This window comes from Perognathus longimembris, chromosome 11 (genome assembly GCF_023159225.1).
Source record: "Perognathus longimembris pacificus isolate PPM17 chromosome 11, ASM2315922v1, whole genome shotgun sequence".
In the NCBI taxonomy this organism is placed as follows: Eukaryota; Metazoa; Chordata; class Mammalia; order Rodentia; family Heteromyidae; genus Perognathus; species Perognathus longimembris.
In genome coordinates this window covers 31,184,346-31,207,205 of record NC_063171.1, presented here as the reverse complement: position 1 = coordinate 31,207,205, position 22,860 = coordinate 31,184,346, and the positions used below count along the sequence as shown (strand labels likewise).

The following is a 22,860-nucleotide window of genomic DNA, read 5'->3' as shown; positions in this document are numbered from 1 at the left end:
TATACTCAGAAGTGATTGAAAATCATATGGTAAAATTATATATCATATACAATCACATATCATATGTATACATGTATACATGCATGCACACATATATCCCAGCACAGCCGTATACACTGCCATATGTACACCTAATATATGTATGCAAATATACCTGTACTGGGAATTGAAATTAGGGTCTTGGATGTACCGCTGGTCAAGGACTCTACTGCTGAGCTATACCCCTACCCCTTACTCTTGCCATTAAGCACTCTATCACTTCAACTACACCTTTAGCCCTCATTGTGGTTTTTATTGAGCACCTTTTCATTTGCTTGCTGGTTATTTAAAGAAAGGATTTTTTTTAACTTAGTTACTTGAAGGTTTTAAATTTGAGTTATAGGCGCTCTTTGTATATTCTTGATATTAACCCCTTATTAGATATTAGATTTGCAATTATACAGTATTTTCCAAGTATGTAGATGTCCTCCTTTTCATTATGTATTCCCTTTCTTGTTCAAGATTTTTAAGTGTGTAGTCCTTTTGCCTACTTTTGCTTTTATTGCCTGTGTTTTTTGTTTCTTTTAAAAAATTTTTATTTTACTCTTGTTATAAAGGTGGTATACAGAGGAGTTACAGTTGCATAAGTCGGGTAATGAGTACATTTCTTTGTGAACAGTGCTATCTCTTCCCTCGTTTTCTCCCAATTTCTCCCTCCTGACCTCCCTATTTGGGGATACAAATCCCAGGCATCATTGCCAAATCCAATAGTGTGAAGATTCCCCCTATATTTTCTTCTAGCACTATAACGTTAGGTCTCAGGTATTGGTTTTTAATCCATTTGGGTGGCATACTCGGATGATGTAAAATAAGGGTCCAACTTCACCCCTGAGTATATGGATATTGTGTTTTCCCATCACCATTTCTTGAAGAGACTCTGTGGTCTCCAGATGTGTGATCTTGATCTTGTTGAAGATCATTTGACAGTTCTCATGAGGGTGGATTCCTGAGCTCTATTCTGTTCCTTTAGTATATGTGTCTGTCTCTATAATAGTAATCACATTGTTTTGAGTATTGTAGCTTTTTAATATGTTTCAAATTCAAGAACTATGAGGTTCCCAACTTTGTTCTTCTTCAGGATTATTTTCACAATTGGTAGTCTTGAGGCTTGATATGAATTTTAGAATTTTTGTTTTAGGATGGTAGTGGGGTTTGAGCTTACGACCTTATACACTTGCTGGCACTCTACAACTTGAGCCCCACCTCAAGCTTAGCTTTTTGCCTTTTTTGGTCCATCTTGGGGCTTGAACTCTGTTTGTTTTGGGGTTTTTTTTGTTTGTTTGTTTTTTGTTTTTGCCAGTCCTGGGGCTTGAACTCAAGGGCTGAGCACTGTCCCTGACTTCTTTTTGCTCAAGACTAGCACTCTACCACTTGAGCCACAGTGCCACTTCTGGCTTTTTCTATATAAGTGGTGCTGAGGAATCGAACCCAGGGCTTCATGTGTATGAGTTGAGCACTTTTCCACCAAGCTATATTCCCAGCCCCTGGGGCTTGAACTCTGGACCTGCCTTTTGTGTTCACAGCTAGCACTCTCACTTGAGCCACAGCTCTACTTCCACTTTTTGTAGTTAATTGGAAATAAGAGTCTGGTGGGGTTTTCTTCCCTGGGCTGACTTTGAACAATGAGTCTCAAGTCTTAGCCTCCCCAGTAGCTAGAATTACAGGTGTGGACCAACTGCACTGGCTTTGCTGATTATTTTGAAAATGGAGTTTAGTAGACTTTTCTTCCCTGACCATCTTAGAACTATGATGCTCCTGCTCTCAGATGCCTGAGTAGCTAAGATTACTGACTGGAGCCACTAGTTCCTGCCTTAAATACACACACACACACACACACACACACACACACACACACACACACTATTCTACTGAGATTTTTATAGAGATCAAATTATTTGCATTGAATCTGCAAATAATTTTAGGTAGTAGAGACATTTTAACAATATTATATCTTGCAATCCATTAACATGAGTTGTATTTCAATTTATTTTTGCCTTCTTTAATTTCTTCTGGCAGTGTTTTGTGGTTTTTTAAGCACATAGGTCTTTCACCATTTTGGTTAAGTTTACTCTTATTTTACTCTTCAACGTTATTGCAAATGAGATTGTCTTGTTAGCTTTCTTCTTTGTTAGTATATAGAAACACAACTAATTCTCATGTTAATTTTGTGCCCAGCAACTTTGCTGTTGTTTTATAGAATCCTATTATGGTTTTCTACCTAAAAGATCATCCATCTTCAGACAAAGATGATTTCTCTTCTTCTTTTTCAATTTGCACACCTTTAATTTCTTTTTCAGTTTTCAAGTGTTGAATTATGATGTTAACTGTGAGTTTCATGTAGTTTTACTTCCAAAACTATAGGGCCTGAGATTCATTTTGCAATATTAAATTTAGCAGACACTTGGCAGGCATGAGAAATGATAGCCTAGATGGAGAAGTATCTCAGTGCTAGAGTTCCTGCTGAATGTGCTGGGTTTAATCCTCTAGAACTGAGAGAGAGAGAGAGAGAGACAGAGACAGAGACAGAGACAGAGACAGAGACAGAGAGGCTAATCAGTTATCTTCAAGACATTTGGTGGATGTAAGATTAATCTCTACATGTAGAGATGTTTTCTCTCTAGTTGTGAATGAAAAGCAGTAGAAGGAAAAGCAATCAGGGCCAAACTGAGTTGCTTCCTGATAAATCTCAGAATCTTGCTCTGGGGTTTGGAGGCATGGCTCAGTGGGTAGAGTGCCAGCCAGGAAGTCAATGCAGCAAGTCCCAGTCTTGGCCAATAAAAGAAAAAATAAAAGCACCTTGTTCTGTGAATACAAAAACAGGCATCTGATTAGTAAGGAGATAGAACTGTGACTATAACTACAAGAGAATAAGAAATGTCTCAGAGCGGACTAAGTGGCATTGGTAAGCTGTGCCTGGGTTTTTGTTATTGCTTGCTTGTTTGTTTATTGAGTGATTAAATGGTAGGTTGATTTGGGATTAAAGGAAAGAGAAGTTTTGATTTGTTTGGGGTCAGGGGGCTTGAACTCAGGGCCTGGGCCCTGTCACTGAGCTCTTTTGATCAAGGCTAGTGCTCTACTACTTTGAGCCACAGCTCTAGTGGTTAATTGGAGAAAAGAGTCTCAGGGCCTTTCCTGTTTGGGCTGGCTTTGAACCATGATCCTTAGATCTCAGCCTCCTGAGTAGCTAGGATTAAAGGTGAGAGCCACTACGGACACCTGGTTGGCTTTCAAAGTGTGAGTAAGGATTCTGCTAAGTAGGCACTGTAGGTTACTGAGGGATACATATCCAGACATCACTATGACAAGAAGTAGAGATAAGCACCAAGAGGAAGTGAGGGCAGTGCACACTTGTCAATAATTTATTAGTTCTTTTTTAGCATTTATGGTCTTTTCTCAGCAAAGATCCCTTAGCAAAGTTCTCCATACTTAGCGCATCAGCAGCTAATATTCACTTCCTAATATGCTTTCTCAACACTCTTCTTCCTCCTTATCAACCCCAGTTCTGGTTCTTGTCTATTGGCCTTATGTTCACCATCACTTTATGCATGAACGTGAGAGAAAAAGCACCAGGCAGAGAAGAGATGGACCTAAGACACAGAGCCAGAGAGAGAATTCATGAAGCCTTAAAACACAGCTGCAGAATTAAAACAAAACAAAAAAAAATGTCAAGGGAACAGAGTGTTCCAGCTGACTTAACTTCCTGTTGATTGTCTCTGGGGAGGTGGGGTGAGATCTGGAGTCCTAGAATTGGGGTAGCAGGAGCACAGAGGGCTGGGGGGGTGGGATTTGCCTTTTCAAGTGTGGTCACCCAGGAGTCAGCCCGGTTCCCATCTGCAAGGCTGTTGACATTCATTTCCTGAGGCTGGCCATGGTCAGAGAAGGCTTTTGGCGAGATGTGCCCAACCTACAGAAAAACAGGATGTTAACGTTCAGATCTGATTGAGCCATGAGATGCAAATTCCTCCCTCACCCCACCCCCACCTTACTCCCCAACCACTGCCACCCACACCATTCTCCTTTCTGCTGCAGAAACCCATTCATCTCCCTGTGTGACTTCTATAAGGGGCTGCCTGTATCCTTTGCTTTCTTGCCAGCCCTGCTGTGTGAGGTCAGATTTAGGGCTTAACCCATTTTATTACCATTTCAGATTTATGGTCACTTTAACTAGAGTTCCTTTCTACTTCCCTGGGTGACTGATGAGAATTCTCATCAAATAAGAAAATATGAATGGCTAAAGAATCTTGTCTTCTCCAAGTGCTTATGTGGTAGTGACCCCCTTTTGCCTGCAGTATCTATACAGGAAAGTGTTTGATGTGTTTCTTTTTTTCCCTTCACTCACTCTTACCCTTTCCTTTACGGTTGCCTACAAGCCCCTTCTTGTGCAAGAAAGGAAACAGAAAGAGCAAATATAAGCCAGAAGCAATTCTGCTGAAGTTCGATTATCTCCACGACACAAATATCACCTATTTTTTACAAGGACAAACAACCCAGAATAATAAAATGTTTCCAGAGCAACATGTTGGGTGCAGCCAGCTTTCCATAGGAGAGGAGGATGGATTCCAGACTTCTGCCCACTCACAGGGCTGATGTGCATCCTATTAGAACAGACACTGCCAGCCCGAATAGGCCTGAAGCTGGCCTCTGATGAACCCCCTTGTCCCTCTCCACTCGTTCCTTGGGCTCCGTGTTCATAGGGCCCTTCCATCTGGAGCCCCACTGTCCTCCTCTCCATCAAGCATCCCTAGGTCTACTTCTTCTTCCTCTTGCCTCTGGGCTGTCATAGATTTGACTGAATCTGGCCTTCCCCAGAACCCAGCAGACATTCAGTACTGTATTTAATTTGCACATTGATTCAAACATGCATGAATCTGTTGTTCCTTTCTCAGACAACTGATAGTCTTATAAACTAAGGCCTGTATGAACCCACCAAGATGATAAATGTTTTACATCTCAAGTGCTTTTGCGGACCAGGAAGCAGAAAAGGTAAATGAAAATACTAGACTGCAAGAAATGCAATAATGACATATCCTAAAAGTTGATAGTCATGGAGAAGACCTCAGCACCAGTAGTAGTGAGATTATGCAATGTGATGAAAGCACGTAAATGAGTTGATAGGTGGTAATGTTATACGGGAATTTGATTGCAAGATAAAGAAAGAGCAGAAAACAATCTCAGCAAACCAAATAAACTAGTGGATAGTTGAAGAGGGATGCTATGGTGACCTGAGGAGAGTCAGGAGATTCGAGATGTGTAATGATGGAGAGGGTTAAATAGCACCACGGTTAGGGGGCAGCGTCACATTGAGCTGGAGATTTCAGAGACTCATGGGTTTATGGTAACTGTCTGGCAGATGGTATTACTTAGACCCATGTCCCTATTTCAGTAAAATTTAGGAAAGATGCTCTAGGCCACAATCTTTTCCTTATGAGAAAGTGTAAATGCTGTTTCTGAGGCTACTGTGACCAAAAAAAGTATATTTTTCACACTTACTGTGTGCTAACGCTTTTCTAAGCATTTCACAGGTTTTACCTCCTTTAATCCTTCAGGCAACCCTCTGCAGTGAGTTATTTTATCCCATTTTACAGATGAAGAATCTGATGAGCAAAATAGTTAAATGCCTTGGTCAAGGTAACAGTTGGACTTAGGAAGTCTGATATCAGAGCCAGCCCTTAAAATGCTATGATATATTCTGATATTACTACATTTGTAGGTGAACACACAAGACTGGATTACAGAATGAATTAGCTACTTTCTGCATGGCTAAGTGTCCAATCATTCACTCATTCATCCAACATGTATTTACAACAAACTTGAACCAAGGATGGACAATAAAACTTTAACCATTGTAGAATGGAATGGATCCTCATTAAATTTCAACTTTTAGTGGAGGATAATGGAAATGAACAGGCAATTATAAGATGCTCACAGTGACAGAAATAGGACAGGTAGGAAATGGCACATAAGAAGTGTATCTCAGATGGGGGGGAGAGAATGTTGGAAGGGTGATCTTGATCAAGATGCCTTGTACTCATAACCTGACTTAAAAACAAGTGTATCTCTCCCAGGTGATAGGAGAGGGAACAGGGATGGTTATAAGGTCTGTCTTCCTACAGGAAATCTAAACAGAACTGAAAGATGAGTAAATATCAGCTATCTATACAGAAAGACATATATTCCAGGTAGAGGAGAGAGCTAGTCAGAGACCTGGAACCAGTGCTAAATGGCTGGAATGAGAATTGTGAAGGTTCTCTTGAAAAGAGGTGGAGAGAAATGTGACCATATCAAGGAAAAGGGAAGAAGTTAGGCTTTGTTCTGAGGATGCCTGGGAGCCAGTCACATGTTTTAGAATGATTTCTACCTATGGAGTACAAAACAGATAGGTAAGGTGTAAGCCAACTTAGAGGCCAGAGTACAGGCAGTCAGGAGATCTGTGTATCAGCCAGGACATAGCATGCTTCATCCAGATGTAGGAAATGGTGACTATGAAGCATGAGTGGGAATAATCTCAATATATTGGAAGGCTAGAATTGTAGCACATGGTTAGTAAAGATGACAGAAGAACCAAGAATGACTTCCAGAAACCTGGTAGCCATTCTTAAGCAAAGGATGGAGAAGAAGACCACTACAAAAGTAAAAGAAACATTAACAGGTGAAGACATGGGTTTTAAGCAGATTTTTCTGCAACTGACTACATTGACAGTTGAATGTAAGATTTCATTGCTCCGGAAACTTTCTACATATGTATCTGCCATTACCAAGGAAAAAAGGCAAAGGCAGTGGTCATTCATGGCCCAGGACTGGCCAAAAAAAAAAAAAAGGCAGTGGTCCTAGGTGACATTTGCATCTACTTTTTCTATGCCTTCTACTTTCTTAGTGACGAGTCATTAGAGACAGTCATGTTAAAACAAGCCAATAACCTCTGGTTTTGGACAAGTTGTTCTGGTGCAAGATACCAAGCTGGATTCATAATACCTTCAGTGGCAAGGCTGTGACATCTCTGAACATCATCAAAAAATATCCTAAAAGGAATTGTGATGTAAGATGACTTCAAGAAAACATGCCCTTTCGGTTCCTGGTCAGGGAACAAAAAAAAGAAAAAAGAAAACATGCCTTCATTTCTGTAAATGTCACCCTACTTACTTTCTAGAGGAAATTGGTTCCTTGCTTTTAAGAATATAAAAAAAATAGAGAGAGTTATTCTGATTAAAATAGAATATGTGTTCTGAAATGCAGAGGAGGAGGAGGAAGACAATAAACAATACAAACTGGGGAGAAGGGTTCGAAAGGGTGACATTGATCAAGATGCTCTGCATTCATAAATCAATGCATTGAATTGAAATCTATTTGTACAACTACTTCAAGATAATGAAAAAATTTAAAGAAGAAGGAGGGGAAGAAGGAAGTGGAAGAGGAGGGAGGGGAAGTAAAAGAAGAGGAAAAGGGGAAGAGAAAAGGAGGAAGGAGATAAAATGTCATCAGTACCACTTGCCGTTTTAAACTTAGACAGGAATGATACATTTCAAATTTTGACCACACTTTCTCTTCTTTTTCAATTTTATGCTTTTTCTTCCTCGAGGAAGTTAGTTGGGCTTCCCAGTCCCCTTTCCCCCCACATTCTCCCATCCCTCTGTTTATCTTTGCATGTGCCTCTTCCCCTCCCAGCTCAGGACCAGCACAAAAAAAAAAAAAGGAAAAGAAAAGAAAAGAAAGATGATAAAACTTTAGGAAAGGGAGAAGGTGGAAGGGGAAGAGATGATAAAACTTTAGGAAAGGGAGAAGGTGGAAGGGGAAGTGACAGAGGAGGGGGTAAGATTGAATGGAATGTGTCACATATTATGAGTGGAAATGTCACAGTAAAATCCCCTCCTATGTTACTCATGTATGCTAATAAAAATTTTAAGTGAATAATAAAATCTCTCCTCCAAAATATAAAAATAGCTGTGCTCACTACAACCACCCAGATCATCCCCACCTCACCCCACCCCACCCCACCCCCAATAATTTAAATGCTCTTGGCTTTCCCATCTTATCCTCTGCCAATTCAGAAGCCTGGGTTCCCCTCTGCCTATGGGTCTGTCTCCACCCCATCCTATACCCCTTGCCAGTGGGTGAAGGAGTCAGGAGGAACTGGTAATAGAAGGAACAGCAAAGGTATTAGTCAATGATCAAGGAAATATAGGGTCTTCATTTCACTCCCCACCCCACTATCATTTTCTTTAATTTCTTATGTTTCCAATTATTTTAAAGTTGAAAGGAAAAATGTAAGATTAGTACATAGAACTCCCACATACCCTTCACTCAGATTCCTTTTACCTTTGAACCTTCTCATAATTCCTATGACATGCTTTGTGGTCAAAGGAGCCACCTGTCTAACCCAGCTATCACATCTCTTGTCTCCTTCAACAAGAACCCTTCCTCAGTCATTCTTCCACTTTGCAGACATTGGTCATGGATGATCACAGGCCAGTCATTCTGAGAAATGTCTTCCTAGTTTGTGTGTTCAATGTTTCCTCTTGATGGGGTCATGTCATGGAGTATCAGGGGCAGTTGTTTATTCTCCCCATGAGCCATCAGATAGCATATGCTGTCAATTTGTCCATTACAGAAGCATTTACTTTGGTCACTTGATTAATGGTGCCTGGAGGTCTCTCATCTGTAGATACATTCCCCCCGTTGTCATTAGTCAGTAACATAGAGTTTAAAGTTGTAGAAGATTCTATTCCTCAGCTTTACCTAGTAGATAAAGCACTCAAGACTGTTTCTTTGCTAAAATCATTGTAATGGTTGTCAGCTGGCCATTTTTCCCACTTTCATTTTTACATTTTTTTTAGTCATTGTATTATGAAAATATTTTCCTCTTTTACTAGTTATTCTGCTTATTTATTTCATTGTGCACTCATAAGCATCTGTTTTCTTCAGAGTTATAATCCATTTCTATAAGTTTTGATACATATAATATCCCAGTATTTCTAGAAGGAATCCTGCAAATGGACTCTTGTGTCATTTGGACTTCTAACCATGATTCAGGAAGCATATTCTTGTTTTCTGGTAGAGCTGTTACAAGCATTTTAAATTTTTTAAAATTGGAATATACTACCTTCACAAAGGAGTTTCACTGTTATACATCCATATATGTACAGAATATGCTTTGATCAAATTCACACTATTATTCTTTCTTATCCCTCCTTTTTCTACAAGTTAATGGGTTTCATTATTCTATTTTCATGCTTGTGTATAATATACTTTGATCATATTTGCCCTCCATCATCCTCTTGTTTCCCTCCCTCTATAGTCCCTCTACTGAGAGTCTCTCTTTTGTGCAGTCACAATATTCAATGTTTATATGTGAAAATGGAACCAAGTAACTTGGGTGGGGTTGGGACAGATGGAGAGAGAAAGATGGAAGATATGACATTGATCAAGATGCATGGTACTCATAAACTGACATGTTGAATTGAAACCCCTTGCATAACTATTTAAGGCATAATATATATTATAATGTGAAGACATTATTTTAAAACAACAATTAAAATAGATCATCAGAAGCACAGTGGGGTAGCAGCACTGTGGGCTGCTTGGGAATGCTGACTGATTGAAGTCTCTTGCAGTACTGCTTGAAATCTCATTCACTCACTATTAAATTTATCACAGCCTTCAATGATCTTTGCCCCCCACCCCAATATTTCTCCATTGGAGACTGTCTTCATCATTAAAAGGTTCTGTTTTTTATTTTAAAGGGAAAGTTCTACCAATTTGCTTCACTTGTTCATTCAGTCCTTTTTCCACATATTCATTCATTGACTATTTGTTGAAGGTTTACTGTGCAGCCTGCATATATGAGCTCCTTTGCCTAAGTCCCTACCTGACCTGCACTGTGTATCTGGTGTTTCTTGTTCTTAGTGCTGCACAGGCCTCTTCTGAGTATATGGCTGAGTCAGACTATCAGGGTATGTGAAAGGGAAGGCTCAAGGGGAGTGTGAAGAAAAGACCAGGGGAGCCAGACCTCAGAGATCAGGCATGAGATCAACTCCTCAGGAAAACAGGTTCCCTTCCCCTCTGTTGCTAGCTCCTCCTATAGAGGAACAGTGAGTAACCCAGCAAAAACAGGGTGCTACCCAGCTGAGTTACCACCTCCTTTCTGCCTTCTAGTCATCTTCTGCACAGGCAGGAGGGAAAATAAAAGAAGTAGACACCTCACATCTACTTGTGGTTGTTGAAACCCTGCTCTGGTCTATGTCCCCCTTCCCCATCTCCCACCCTAATTTTCTCCCTTTCCTTACTCTGGAGGAGCAGCTTGCTTTGGGACCCAGGAGCATGAGGAGGCCATGGAGTTGGCTCAGTTAGGCATCTGTTCTTAGGCCTGTAGAGGGATGGAGAACAGCTGCATGCACGTAAACTTGGTAGCTGAGACTTCTATCTGGGCCTAACGGTTTCCTCTGGGTAAGCACTTCCGCTCTCCTGTCTGTGAAGTAAAAGACCTGTGTTGGGTTGGCCCTGTGCTGAGCAGGAAGGAGCACCAGTTGGGGGAAGAAGTTGGCTGAATATGGCAGTGTATGTCTGTAATTCCAGCATTGGGAAGACTGAAGCAGGAAGATCATGAGTTTGAGGCCAGCTACAAAGTGAGACCCTCTCTCAAATTAAAAAAAAAGTGGGGGGGACTAGAGGAAGGCCCCATGGGGCAGGTTTAGAAGATATTGTGACAATCTTCCCATCACTATCTCAATCCTGCGTCTTTAAAAAGAAGAAAGGAAAAGTCACAAGCACACACTTGCACTACAGAGTTGCTGCCAACTCTGCCCCAGTGGAGTAGGGGCTCTTTCATGGAGTCCCAGAGTGCCTGGCTCTAAATAAAAACATAAGAGAGCCATGTTCATCTGACCCTTGTTCCTAAGACTAAATATTATTTTTAAAATACTCTTTTCAGTGTGCCCATCACACTGGAAAGATGAAGAAAATATGAATCAGAGATGGTCAGTGACCTCTTTAAGGAAACACAGCTAGCAAGTAGCAGAGCTGGAATTCAGCCCTCCACCCTGTCTGTTTCTCAATTGAGGGGGAGGGGAGGTTGCTTGCCCCTCTGCATAGTGAACTTGTGAGATCACCTGGCGTCAGAGCTGCCAGCACTTTCTGGAAAGTTGTACCTTAAAGGTTCCATGCTAGGAAGGTAGCCATGTTCTTAAGACTAGTAGGGCCAGGGCCTGGCAGACAGTGCATGGAGGGTGCTGCCCTGAGAAGCAGGGGCAGGCCAAGTTCTCTGCTTGTTTCCTTTTTTTTTTTTTGCCAGTCCTGGGCCTTGGACTCAGGGCCTGAGCACTGTCCCTGGCTTCTTTTTGCTCAAGGCTAGCACTCTGCCACTTGAGTCACAGCGCCACTTCTGGCCATTTTCTGTATATGTGGTGCTGGGGAATCGAACCCAGGGCTTCATGTATACGAGGCAAGCGCTCTTGCCACTAGGCCATATCCCCAGCCCCTGCTTGTTTCCTTTACTGGTGTCTCCATATCAGTCTTCATAGTACTTGCCAGCATCTGTCACCCTGTTCACCCCTGTGATGAGCTGGGGGACACAACTGGGGAGAAAAGGACTAGACCATAAGAATGCTATGTAGTAACATCCCTATTGGCTAATCCCCATCCATGCTCAAGTCTCTAGTGGTTTCCTCCCCTCTTTCCCACTGCCCTTGAAAGAGGGATCTTAGGGCAGATTTCACCTCCTTCCCATCCCTTCCATAACAGCCTCGCAGCCTCTGCTTCCCAGAGGACTGGGACAGCCCTAGGGGAGTGTTACTGACCCTGGCCCTGTGGGAATTGGATATTTAAGATCTTGCCCTTTACTATATTTAATAGGAATGGGGGGAGGCCCTTTAGCAAGCAGCCTATGGGAGCCAAACTTTCTACAAATCCCAATGCTTGAATCAAGGCAGATTTGATGTGCAGTTGCAAGGAACTTAGAAAACTTTCCTCCTCCTTCCAATATACAGACAGATGATGGAGGGTTTGATGATGGTTTCCTGAAGATGAAATCCTGGAAAGCAGAGAGTAATAGACCTGTCTCCATACTGATTCTGGGTCTGAACTGCCCCACTGTGTCAGTGAGCACACAGCCCCTCCGGCCAAGGCAGGAGCGGGTATCTGCTACCTCTTCATAGAAGACCACCCCCCACGCAAAAAAACCCAATATGATATTGATGAGAAAAGGGATGAAGAAGAGAAGGAGGAATGGGGGAAATGTACATTTGAAAAAAGAGGAACCTGGAAAAGAAGGGGCATAGAAACAATGAGAGGACAACTGTAATTTGGTGGGCAAGAAGAAAGAAGGCACGTTAAAGAAGGGAGAGGATGTTGGCAAAAACTGAAACCGGGGCCAAACTCAGGGTCCTGAGAAACTTTGTAAGAGAGGGGGCGCCGTGGTTGCCCATCCCATGCTGAGGAAGATTAATGGAGTTGTGGCTCCTGCTCTTGAGTCCTGCCCGGGAGGGACAGTATCTGTTTAGATTTGTGTCTAAATTTAAACCCTGATCCGGCCTCCCTCCCCAGCACCCCTCCTTAAACCTCCGCCCTCCGGCCCTCAGTCCCTCCCTCCCTCCCTCCCCCCTCCCTCCTCCTCCTCCTCCTCCTTCCTCATTCTCTGGCGCAGGGCTCCCCTGGCTGGGGCAGTCCTGCAGCCGAGCGCAGCCCAGCGCGCGCACGGCCGGGCTGAGAGTGGAGGGAACAGTGGAGATCCAGAGCTCCGGCCCCCAACGAGCGGGCCTGCCCACCTCTGGAGGACAACCTAGAGGACATGGAGGTAAAGGACTCCGGGCTGTGACAAGGAGCTGGGCAGTGAGCTGGGGTTCCGGGAGCCCCCTACCCAGGCAGCAAGGGAGTGCTTGGGCTCTTGGCTGCTGCCAAGGAGAGCCAATGTGCGCTGCTCCAAGCCCGGGTGGCTAACTCGGGAAGACTGACCCTGGTTGTACCTAGGAGGCCCCTGGGGGCCAGCAAGGGTTTGGCAGGGAAAGACCTGAAGGGAGAGAAGTCCTGTAAGGACTCTCAGTGCATTTTGTGTATGTACATGCTTTCTAAAAAAATAAAAGCTAGGTTCAGCTAAGGCTGACAAGTGGGTAAAATGGATGAGCAAAAGAAGAAGCCCCTAATGAGTAAAGATGAGCACTGAAGAAAAGAGGGAGAGAAAAAGAGAGAGGGGGGAGTACAAGCTGAGATCTCAGGGCTGTCTGGGCTTCCCTTTTCCCTTGAACAGTGGCCGTTTAGAAAATCCAGTGTCTTTTCTCTCCTGAAGTCCCTCTTGAACCAGTCATGTCTTCTTTCATAGCTTTCTGAAAAGCTCCTCTTTCTGAGCAAATGAGAAAAGTTGAGGCTCCTCCTGAGACTGTGTATGTATTGAGGTGTGCTGGTGACGGAGAAGGGTGTGCAAGGATGAGGCTCTGCTCTCCTCTGCTCTGCCTTCTGAGAGGAGGTCCTGCACTCATCCAACTTTCGTAGAATTCAGGCAACCACTTTCTGTGGGTGGGGTGGCTGTGGTAACTCCCATTTCTCTCTGTCTCTGTGTCTCTCTTCCTCTCTCTCTCTGTCTCTCTCTGTCTCTTCTCTCTCTCTCTCTCTCTCTCTCTCTCTCTCTCTCTCTCTCTCTCTCTCTTCCTAGAGATTTCCACAGATTTTCTTCTTGAAACTGAGACCTGATATGTCACTCTAAATCAGCCTTTGCAGGACCCAGGGCTTTTGAGAAAGAGAAAAGGAGAACTTGTAAATGTCAGAGTTTTTAAGGTGATTCCCACTTGTGTTCAAAAGGAAACTGCGCTTCTCCCCAGGCTGTGGTTGCAGCAATCACACAGGTCACAGTAACTGCCATGTCGGCTGCATGCCTGAGCCCTGGTCTCTTCTGAGCTAGGCCTAGACCTCCTCATGAATATTCAGCTCAGCCAGGAACAGAGATCACCTGCAGGAAGTGGGCAGGACCCTGGGGTCTACTGCAGTCTGAAGATATATTCACAAGGACAGATTAGGTCGCCAGGTGAGATTCACATAGCAAAGCTCAGCAGGTGGATTCCCAAGTCTACTGAAAGACAGTGCAAGCTCAAAGCAAGAGCATGCTTAGAAGTGGGCACTACTGTAGGGCAGAAGAGAGAGATGGGAACCCACACCCCACTTGTTAGGGACAACCTCCAAAGAAGCCGCTATAGTTGTAGGATCCTTCCTCAGAGAGAATAGAGTGTTCCTTAGGACCAGGCTAGAGTTTCAGGAGATATGGACCAGACCTGAGAGGAAAGAAAATTTAGACTTAGGTTGTTGCTGGAGGGCCCAATGCAAGTTTTAGCTTTGTTCTCAAGAAGGAGAGGGGCTTCTACCTTGGGGAGCTTTTTCTTCCTAGGATGAGGAAGGAACAGTAGGTGGCCAAGGCCCTGAAACTATCAGCCTAGCAACTTCCTGTGTGGCTTGAGGCATGGGGGCATGAAAAGAGAAGACTATCTATGAGCAGATGTGTGTGTAGTATCTGAGAAGTACCCAGATCCATGTGTGCTGGGGGCCAGGAAGGACAGGACCTCTGATAGGTCAGCCTGTGTCTGCTCCACAGGAGGGATTTGCTGCCTGAGAGTGACAGCATCTGTGTCAAAACTGCAAGGAAAACAAACAAACAAAAAACCCTACTGCAAGTGCTAGTGCTGAGAAAGGAAGTGAGGAGGCAACTAACTGAGAGGTGGGGAAGTGACAACACAGCCAGGAAGTAAATTTATTACTGTGTGGCTCCACATGCAGCCATAGATTTGGGGGTTCCTGAAAATCTCAGAGTAAAACTTTCTTATGAAGCCCACCTTTGAGACATGAAAGAACTACTATGAGAAGAAACTGAATTATATTGCTTCCCAGTATAAGAAATTCAGACCAAAACTTGCTGAACATTCCTGCTTTAGACTCCACATACCTTGTTAAAATATTATAGGAATCTCTTTATTATTGTTATTATTACTATTATTATTTTGTGGGGGTCCTGGGGCTTGAACTCAGTGCCTCGAGGCACTGTCCCTGAGCTTTATCTCTCAAGGGTAGCTTTCTAACACTTGAGCCACAGTTTTACTTAATTGGAGATAAGCTTGTCACAGACTTTCCTGCCCAGGCTGGCTTTAAACCTCATTCCTCAGATCTTACCAGCCTCCTGAGTAGTAGGGTTACAGGCATAAGACACTAGTAACTGGACTTGTTGTTGTTGTTGTTGTTATAATAGTTGAACTAGAGCCTCACATTCTCACTTGTCTTTTTCATCCTTGAGTGGAAAAGTAGTATTTCAAATGTGAGCCACTGGCACCCAGTGTCTTTATTGTTGTTGTTTTTAAGTCACTGTTATGCCATCATCAACAACATCAACTATACTTCTAAAAGCACTGTCTTCTCCCTGCCATTCAAACACACTACAGGATATGAGGCTGAGCACACCCTGTCATGTACAGTTTTCACATGCATGTGCTAAATGACCGACTTACCACTGACTACAAGGTCTGAGTTCAGAGTAAATGACTGAAAGAAGATCAAGGTAAATGTTCAGACAGAAAGGTGATGGTGAGACGCAGACACAAAAGGAATGGATGGATTCAGGGAGAGCATACCAGCTTTGTTCAGTGAAGTAGACTAGTTGGCTGGACAAGAAAACTGAAAAGCAATAAGAAAAAAAAATGAAAGCAAGAAGAAGGGCCACAGTGTGCCATAGACACTGGCCAAGCAGGTGAGTGGGAGCTGAAATCCAAGCCACTTGAAGGAAGGAATTAGTTTTTCTTCACACATAGATAGTCTCCTTAGCTGTGCCCCAGTGAGTTCCTTTTTCTGATTCATACAGAGATGATCTACAGCCCACAAAGCCAAGGTTAGCTAGTATATTGCCCTGAATTCTTGCCCAGAGAGATGTTGTATGAAACATAGCAGGGGTGAAATAGCAGAAGTTTAATTCAGAGAATAAGCAAGGCAGTCAGGTTAGGGAGCCCCTTGTAGAGTCCAGTCTGACTTCAAGAGAAGGGAGGATTGGAAAAGATGGGGTCACCAAAGTGACCTAAGAAGAGGTATTCTCAGACTGGGGATGTAGCTCAGTGGAAGAGAACTTGCCTAGCATGTGTGAGACTTTGGACTCTATTTCTTGTATTGAGAGAGAGAGGGGCAGAGAGGAGATTTGTGAGAGGGAGAGGTCTTACTGGTCTTCAGAGATTGTCACAGTCCTTATCAGCAAATCCTAAATTTTCCAATTTATAAATTAACAGCAACCAGGAACTCGTCTCTCTCTCTCTCTCTCTCTCTCTCTCTCTCTCTCTCTCTCTCTGTCTTTCTCTCATCAACACCTCTAGAAGCCTTCCCAGATGCCTTCAGACTCTACAGTGCTCTCAGAGTACTTTATTCAAACCACTGATGGAGAACCCCAAGGTAGAAGCTTAACTGTCAGGCTAATCCTCCCCACCCTGGTCCCGCGCCCAGGCTTCTGGGGGACGGGGTTTATTTCTTGTATGTCTAGGGCCTAAGGAAAGCCTAGGGACAAATGTGTAAATTATGTTACTAAAATGGGAGACATAATTATATAATATTTTCAGATTATATTTTTAGAGCCTGGTTTTTATATGCTGATTTTTTTTTTTTTTTTTTACTGTTCTGGGCAAAAAGTTGCAGTACTATATGAGAAATTGAATGTGTTATGTTGAAAAGTGTTTCCTTTCTAGAAAAGATACTAAGTAATTATTGATAGAAACCTAGAAGATAGAGAAGGTGGAGCACTGGTAGCTCATGCCTGTAATCCTACTCAGGAGGCTGTGTTCTGAGGATCACAGTTTGAAGCCAGCACGGGAAGAGAAGTCTGTGAGATTCTTATCTCCAATTAACCTTCCCAAAACTGGAAGTGGAGCTTTGGCTCAATAGTAGTAGAGCACTAGTCTTGAGCACAAAAGCTCAGAGACAGTGTCCAAGCACTGAGTTTAAGCACCCATGACCAACAACAAAAAGAAGAAAAGAAAGAAAGAAAAGAGAGAGTTAAGATGTTTAATTTGATAATTTTAGTTCCTTAAATACTAATTGTAGGCACTATCAGATAGCCCAAGGGTGCTTGGAAAAGTTTAGTTTTCACTAACTAAATTCTTTATTTCTCCAACTGACAACAAATTTAACAGTAGATAACTAAATTTATCCCCTTACAACCACATTTCTATTTCGAACAAATAAAGGATTTAGTCTGTGAAAATTAAATCACTGGCACTAAATAAGTCATAAATGTTTAGGGGGAAACCATAAATGATTTCTTTTCCCTGACACAATGCCAAATCCTTTGGAGATATTATTTGTCATCCTGTTACCTATTCAATATTCATTAAGCATTTATAACATGTCAGATCTTGTGTTTACAATATTACCCTTAAAAATGGGATTATAGCTGGGTGCCAGTAGCTCATACCTGTAATCCTGGCTACTCAGAGGCTAAGATCTAAGAATCATGGTCCGAAGCCAGAACAGGCAGACAAATCCAAATAACTCTTATCTCCAATTAACCAGCAAAATGCCAGAAGTAGAGAGTGGCTCAAGTGATAAGGTTACAGTCTTCAGTGGTAAAGCTAAGATAGAGTGAAAGGCCCTGAGTTCAACCCCAGGACCAGCACTAAAACAATAAGTAAGTAAACAAAGTAAAAGTGGGCTATCATTTCTTTTCATCCTCGTAGACTGTCAGTAGTAGTAATGACAGCAGGAAGTGTATTTGTATAGACGGGGACACGGTATGTTCCTTTTGAAACCTATGTTTTCATTCATATCTCTTTACCTCAGAGGTAAAAAGCAAACAAACAAACAAAAAAAAACAGACCTAGGAGAGAGGAGACTTGAAGCTTTAATAAATAGATCATCTTGAGATGTCCTGGTGAGGTGCTGGTTGAGTCCATAACTCTTGTTGGTTTTGACCTATCCTCTTGATGAGCCGTCTATCTGCTGGTTGGAGCTGGTGGGTCATCATTAGAGACTGCACTGTCTCTAAAAGCTGGAGTTAGGTGTAGCTACCCTCTGGCTCCCCAGTGCTCTCCAAGACACTGGCAGAAACCCTGTCAGAAATCCTGGCTCCATTTAGCAGACATCTTCCATGTGTTGGGCTGCCACACCAGGGAGAGTTTTGGGTAGTGACACTGGAAGGCCCCAGCCCTGTCACAGAAGGGGCCAGTGTGCATTCCTGGAGCGGAGTCAGATTTCAGAGCCTGATCCACAGCTCAGCTCCTCACAGCAAGGAGAGCCTGAGCCAGGCCCTCGTGGTTCCGTGGGAAATCTGAACACTGGCGGCTCAGCAGCCCCGTAATCTTATCAGGGCCGCAGCAGAAAGCATTTAGGTTCCAGAAAAATCTGAAGGCATCTCTGCCTTCCTCTAGTGGTAATGTCTGAGATTTTCAGAGCCAGCCTGAGCACCACTACCCACTCCACTGGAATGAAAATGCTTTGGGTAGAGAGCAAGAGTATCTCCAACTGCATGCTGCATTATTGCAAAGGGGACAAACCCAGACATGGAGGGCTTGGGCTGAGGATTTAGGGTGTTCTCAGATCTTTGGAAAGCCAACAGCCTTTTCTCTCATCTGGGAATAGTTCTGTTGAGAAGTCAGGCAGAAGGGTGGTTCTCATAAAGTTTCACTCACATAGCAGTAACCCATGGACACTTTATCTCTGAAAATGATGGTACAGCGATACTGCTGGCCCAATACAGGTACTTAGGTGCCATCAACAACTGCACTGCCTCAGGACCCTACACACACACACATCTCCTATGTGGATCACCTGAGACAGACCTGAGAGAACAGTGCCCTAATCCCTTTGTCTTTGGGGACAAGGAACACCCTATCTTTTTTCTTTAGGGCTTTTAGAATACCTATCTCTCAGAATTGTGTAGACTGATCAGTCTGTGAGGTTCAACCCTGTCCTGTTCTGGGGAAACAGCCTGTAGTCACTGCTATCCCAAGCCGGGACGGCTCCCAAGGAGAGGAGATGTGTACAGGTGGGGCCATTACCCCTGTGAGAGCCACTAAAACTCATTCTCACAGCTGGAAGCTCTCGAACAGAGACCCTGAGACAGTCAGATACTGGAGCTGACGTTCTTCCAGACAAGAAATGAGTGTCTGCAGCACAGATGTCCCCACCCTTTGTTGTGAATCTGTGTGCACAGATTCAAAAGCACTCGCTTTGAATCTTGCTAGCTGTCATACACTGATGTTTTAATGAGGCTCAGCTAACATATATGGATCCTTTACTGCCTACCAAGCACTGGGGACCAAAACACCAGTATGTCTCCTCTCTTGCTGGCCCTGGGAGAACTCACAGGCTAACAGGAGAAAAAAGACTAAAACAGATGATTACAGAATAGGGCAAGAACTTGCTCCCACAGAAGTGAGGTGACAACACCTAGCCTGGGACTCCCAGAGCTTCCCACGAGAGATGATCTCTGAGGAGAATATTGAGGTCTGCCTAGGAGTTCAGCAGCTACAGAACACTGGGGAGAATGTATTCCAATCAGATGGAAGAAGGCGTGAAGAAAACCATGGTGGTAGTGGCTGGCAGTGTGGTGTGGCAACTACAAAGGATTTATTCCTGGAAGGTTGAGTGAGATAAAGACATTTGATGGCTAGATGGGAGCTGCAAAGAAAAGAAAATTGCATTTACGGCCATAAAAGGAGCTTTCTTCTATTTAGGAAAAGAAAATATAGACACACATGATGGGACACTAAAAAAAAAAAATATGAGATACGATCTTGATAAGAGAAGTATGCGGAGTTCAAAGTCAGCTTTTTCTGTGGTGGGTAGAGAAAACTTGCTTCCTCCACTGGGAAATTCTTCCGCAAGTGCTGCCTTCGCTCCTCCTGGCAGCTCTGAGGAGCTGACAGACAGGGCACTTCAGCCTCAGGGGGAGTGATTGCAGGCGCACCTGTATCCTGCACCCTGCACCCAAAGGCTCCTGCTGAGGACATGGATTTGAAAGACTCTTGGCCCCAAAGGAAGGCCTTTGATCAAGCACACCAAAGCCACCCTGAAGGCCCTGTCACTTTCTCTGAGGAGAGGCCTCTGAGAATACAACACAGAAAATCTCCTATTCCCATCCCCATCCACCTGCAGGCCCACTGTGGTGACATATCCCAAGCACTCTGAAAGGCCCACATTCTTCCTCTTTACCTTGAGCAATACAGGATGACCAAGTAGTAACCAGTAGACCAAGGAGTAACCACTGACCACATGCATCAATCCCACCCAGCTAAACAGAAGAAGCAGAGCCTGTGGCTGCTAGAACTCTACCAGGCACCTACCCTAGAGGGCACAGAAACATTCAGCTAATCATAGGCCACAAAAGGCTTCAGCCTCCTCTTGGCCTCCCTGCTAGACCCCCACCCAGCTCATTCCAAACACATGAGCTACATGGACACTTATCCAAGCCTGCTGCAGCCACCCCCACCCCATCTCAATAATCTGAACTCCATTCCCAGGCCTCCTCAGATCTCTGGCTTGTCATGCTTTTGAGATATGTTTTGATGGATAATGGGAAAGGCATTGCTGAGCATCCACACCGATGGCAGTGTGGGAGAAACCTGCAAAGCTTGTCATCACTTCTGAATACCTACTATATACAGATGTTCTGCATAAATTTACCTTTTCTTAGTTCCCTATAAAAATCCTACCACATCTGTTTTCTAGATCATTTGCCCAGCTCTGGAAGGCTATTATCAGAAGAGCCACATTTGAATCAATACTATCGGGTGGGGTCCTATGTCTACCGTTCTTTCTCTTGGCTTTCTCCTGTCTTCCCCCACCTTGCCAAGGTGGGTCTTCAGCCTGCTCAGTCTTTCTCCAGCTTAAGTCTGGTGGAGGCCATGAGGCTCAAAACTTTGGAGGAGTTTTTTTTTTGGAGGAGGAGGGTCTTGGGGGGTGATACTTTGGTCTGAGATCTTTAAAATCAGGGCTGTGAACTTACTAGGCAGGTGTTCTATCACTTGAACCACTGCCCATCTCCTAACTCTTTTTGCTTTAGTTTGTTTTTACATAGGGTCTCATTCTTTTGCCCAGATTGGCCTCAGACCTTGTCCTACATATATTTCCTAGATAGCTGTGATTACAGACCTATACAACCATGCCCACTCCCAAAGACTAGACCTTTTAAGGTCTGGCTAGATTGATTCTGAGCACTCATATAGAAAAAAAAAAAACATCTAAAAGGGTTAAGGGGTATCTCTGGAAGAATCTGGTATTACCTTCTAAGGGAGAAAAGAAGTTGTTGTTTTTTATAATTTGATTTTTTTTAGAGTAAAAGAGTTTTGAAAGCAAGAAGGAACTTCAGTCATTTCCCTGTCCTCCTCCCCTCTTTATTTTAAAGGTGAGGACACTGCACGAGTGGTCACACTAAGAGTCAGTGAGTGGCTGAGTCAGAATTACAATAAAGACCTTTGGGCCTCCAGCACACTGCACACATTTGAGCCTCATGTTTAAATCTATATATGACTACTTTATAGCTTCTCCAGCTCTGTGTGCTGTCTTCTTCAGGCTCTCTGAAGTCTTTCACATTTTGGGGTGTTCACTGTTCTCAATCTACCTACCCATCAGGAGAGGAAAGGTGGGAGAACAACAGCTCCTTCACCATTGTTTCAACAAGGCGAGGAGGGCCTAACTGCACACCACAACACTTCCCTCACTAGTATGTTTTTCACTGTGTGCTCAGAGGTCTTTTTTGTTGTTGTTGTTGTTCAGTCGTGGGGCTTGAACTCTGAGCCTGAGCACTGTGCCTGAGCCCTTCAACTCAAAGCTAGTGCTCTACCACTTGAGCCACAGCACCACTTCAAGGAGTCTTTCTCGGGGATCTTTTGGCCCCTGTTGTCCAGCCATACCTGAATCTCTCATGATGGCCTGGATTTGAGTGCTAAGGACTTGGAGAACAGGAATGATTCCAACTCCTTGGCTTTCCTAGGGTAAAGCATGTGAAATTCAGGGCCATGTCTGGTGCTCTGGGCTGCTATAGAATGGCACATTGATGCCCACTTGAAAAATCAAAGCCAGGGGAATTGCAGATGTAGAAATTTTCTAGGGCTACCCTAACAGGTAACCATAAACTGGGTGGCTTAGAACAACAGACATTTATTCTTTCCCAGTGCTGGAGGCCAGATGTCTGAAATCAGTGTGTGGCAGGACCACACTCCCGGCAGAGGCACTAGGGAAGAATCTACTCCACCCCTCTTTTATTTACTTCCTGACGTTTGCTGGTTCTCTGGCCTATGGCCATATCCTTCCCATCTTTGCCTCATCTTCTCTGAGTGTCTCCTATAAGGGCATTTGTCATTGGACTAGGACACTCAATTGATTATTCTGAATGATCTCTTCATCTCAAAATCCTTAACTTCATGTGCAAAGACTCTTTTCCAGACAAGGTAGCATTCCTGAGTTCCAGGAGCTGAGAAGTAATCTTACTTTTTGGAAAGGCTATCATTCACTACTACACAGCACGAAACATGCTATCCATGCAGAGGTAGGGGAGTGGAAGGCTGAAGCCTTGGTTATTGTTAGGTTATATATTATTAGGTAGGCTGTAACTACCTCATCTCCATGCTTTGGAAGTGAATGTCTACTAGCTATTCATTTCTACAGCTTTGTTCTCCATACCCATACTGGTACAGGTCTCAGCTATGATTCTCTATTCAGCAAGCTGTAGTTGGGAACCGAGGTCTACGTGGTGCTATGGGTATTTCCTTAGAGCTATGATCATCTCTCCTGATCTAGTCCCTTTCCAGAGAGATAACTAAGGTATTACCAGGCTGGGAAGAGCTACTCAAATGATGTAGGGTCACCAACACCTTTATAAAGGTC

At 43.6% G+C, this 22,860-nt stretch overlaps 1 protein-coding gene and 1 long non-coding RNA gene across 5 annotated transcripts in view; one reads left to right on the top strand and one right to left on the bottom strand.

Annotated features, from left to right (window-relative positions):
* Window positions 1-240: 240 nt before the first annotated feature.
* LOC125359113 lies at window positions 241-21,729 on the bottom strand. Its single transcript, XR_007212491.1, has 3 exons — window positions 21,600-21,729; window positions 900-904; window positions 241-252 (listed from the first exon to the last, which is right to left on the bottom strand). It is a non-coding gene; the product is annotated as an uncharacterized LOC125359113 (long non-coding RNA).
* The window catches only part of Rcsd1 (RCSD domain containing 1), a 57,812-nt gene continuing 47,624 nt past the window's right edge, over window positions 12,673-22,860 (top strand). For 3 of the 4 annotated variants that reach the window (XM_048356641.1, XM_048356639.1, XM_048356640.1), the window contains exon 1: window positions 12,674-12,823. In XM_048356641.1, the coding sequence (XP_048212598.1) occupies window positions 12,818-12,823 (6 nt within the window). In that variant the 5' untranslated portion in view covers window positions 12,674-12,817. Of the gene's footprint in view, window positions 12,824-22,860 lie in introns of all 4 variants that reach the window. The other variant, XM_048356638.1, reaches the window with a different exon arrangement.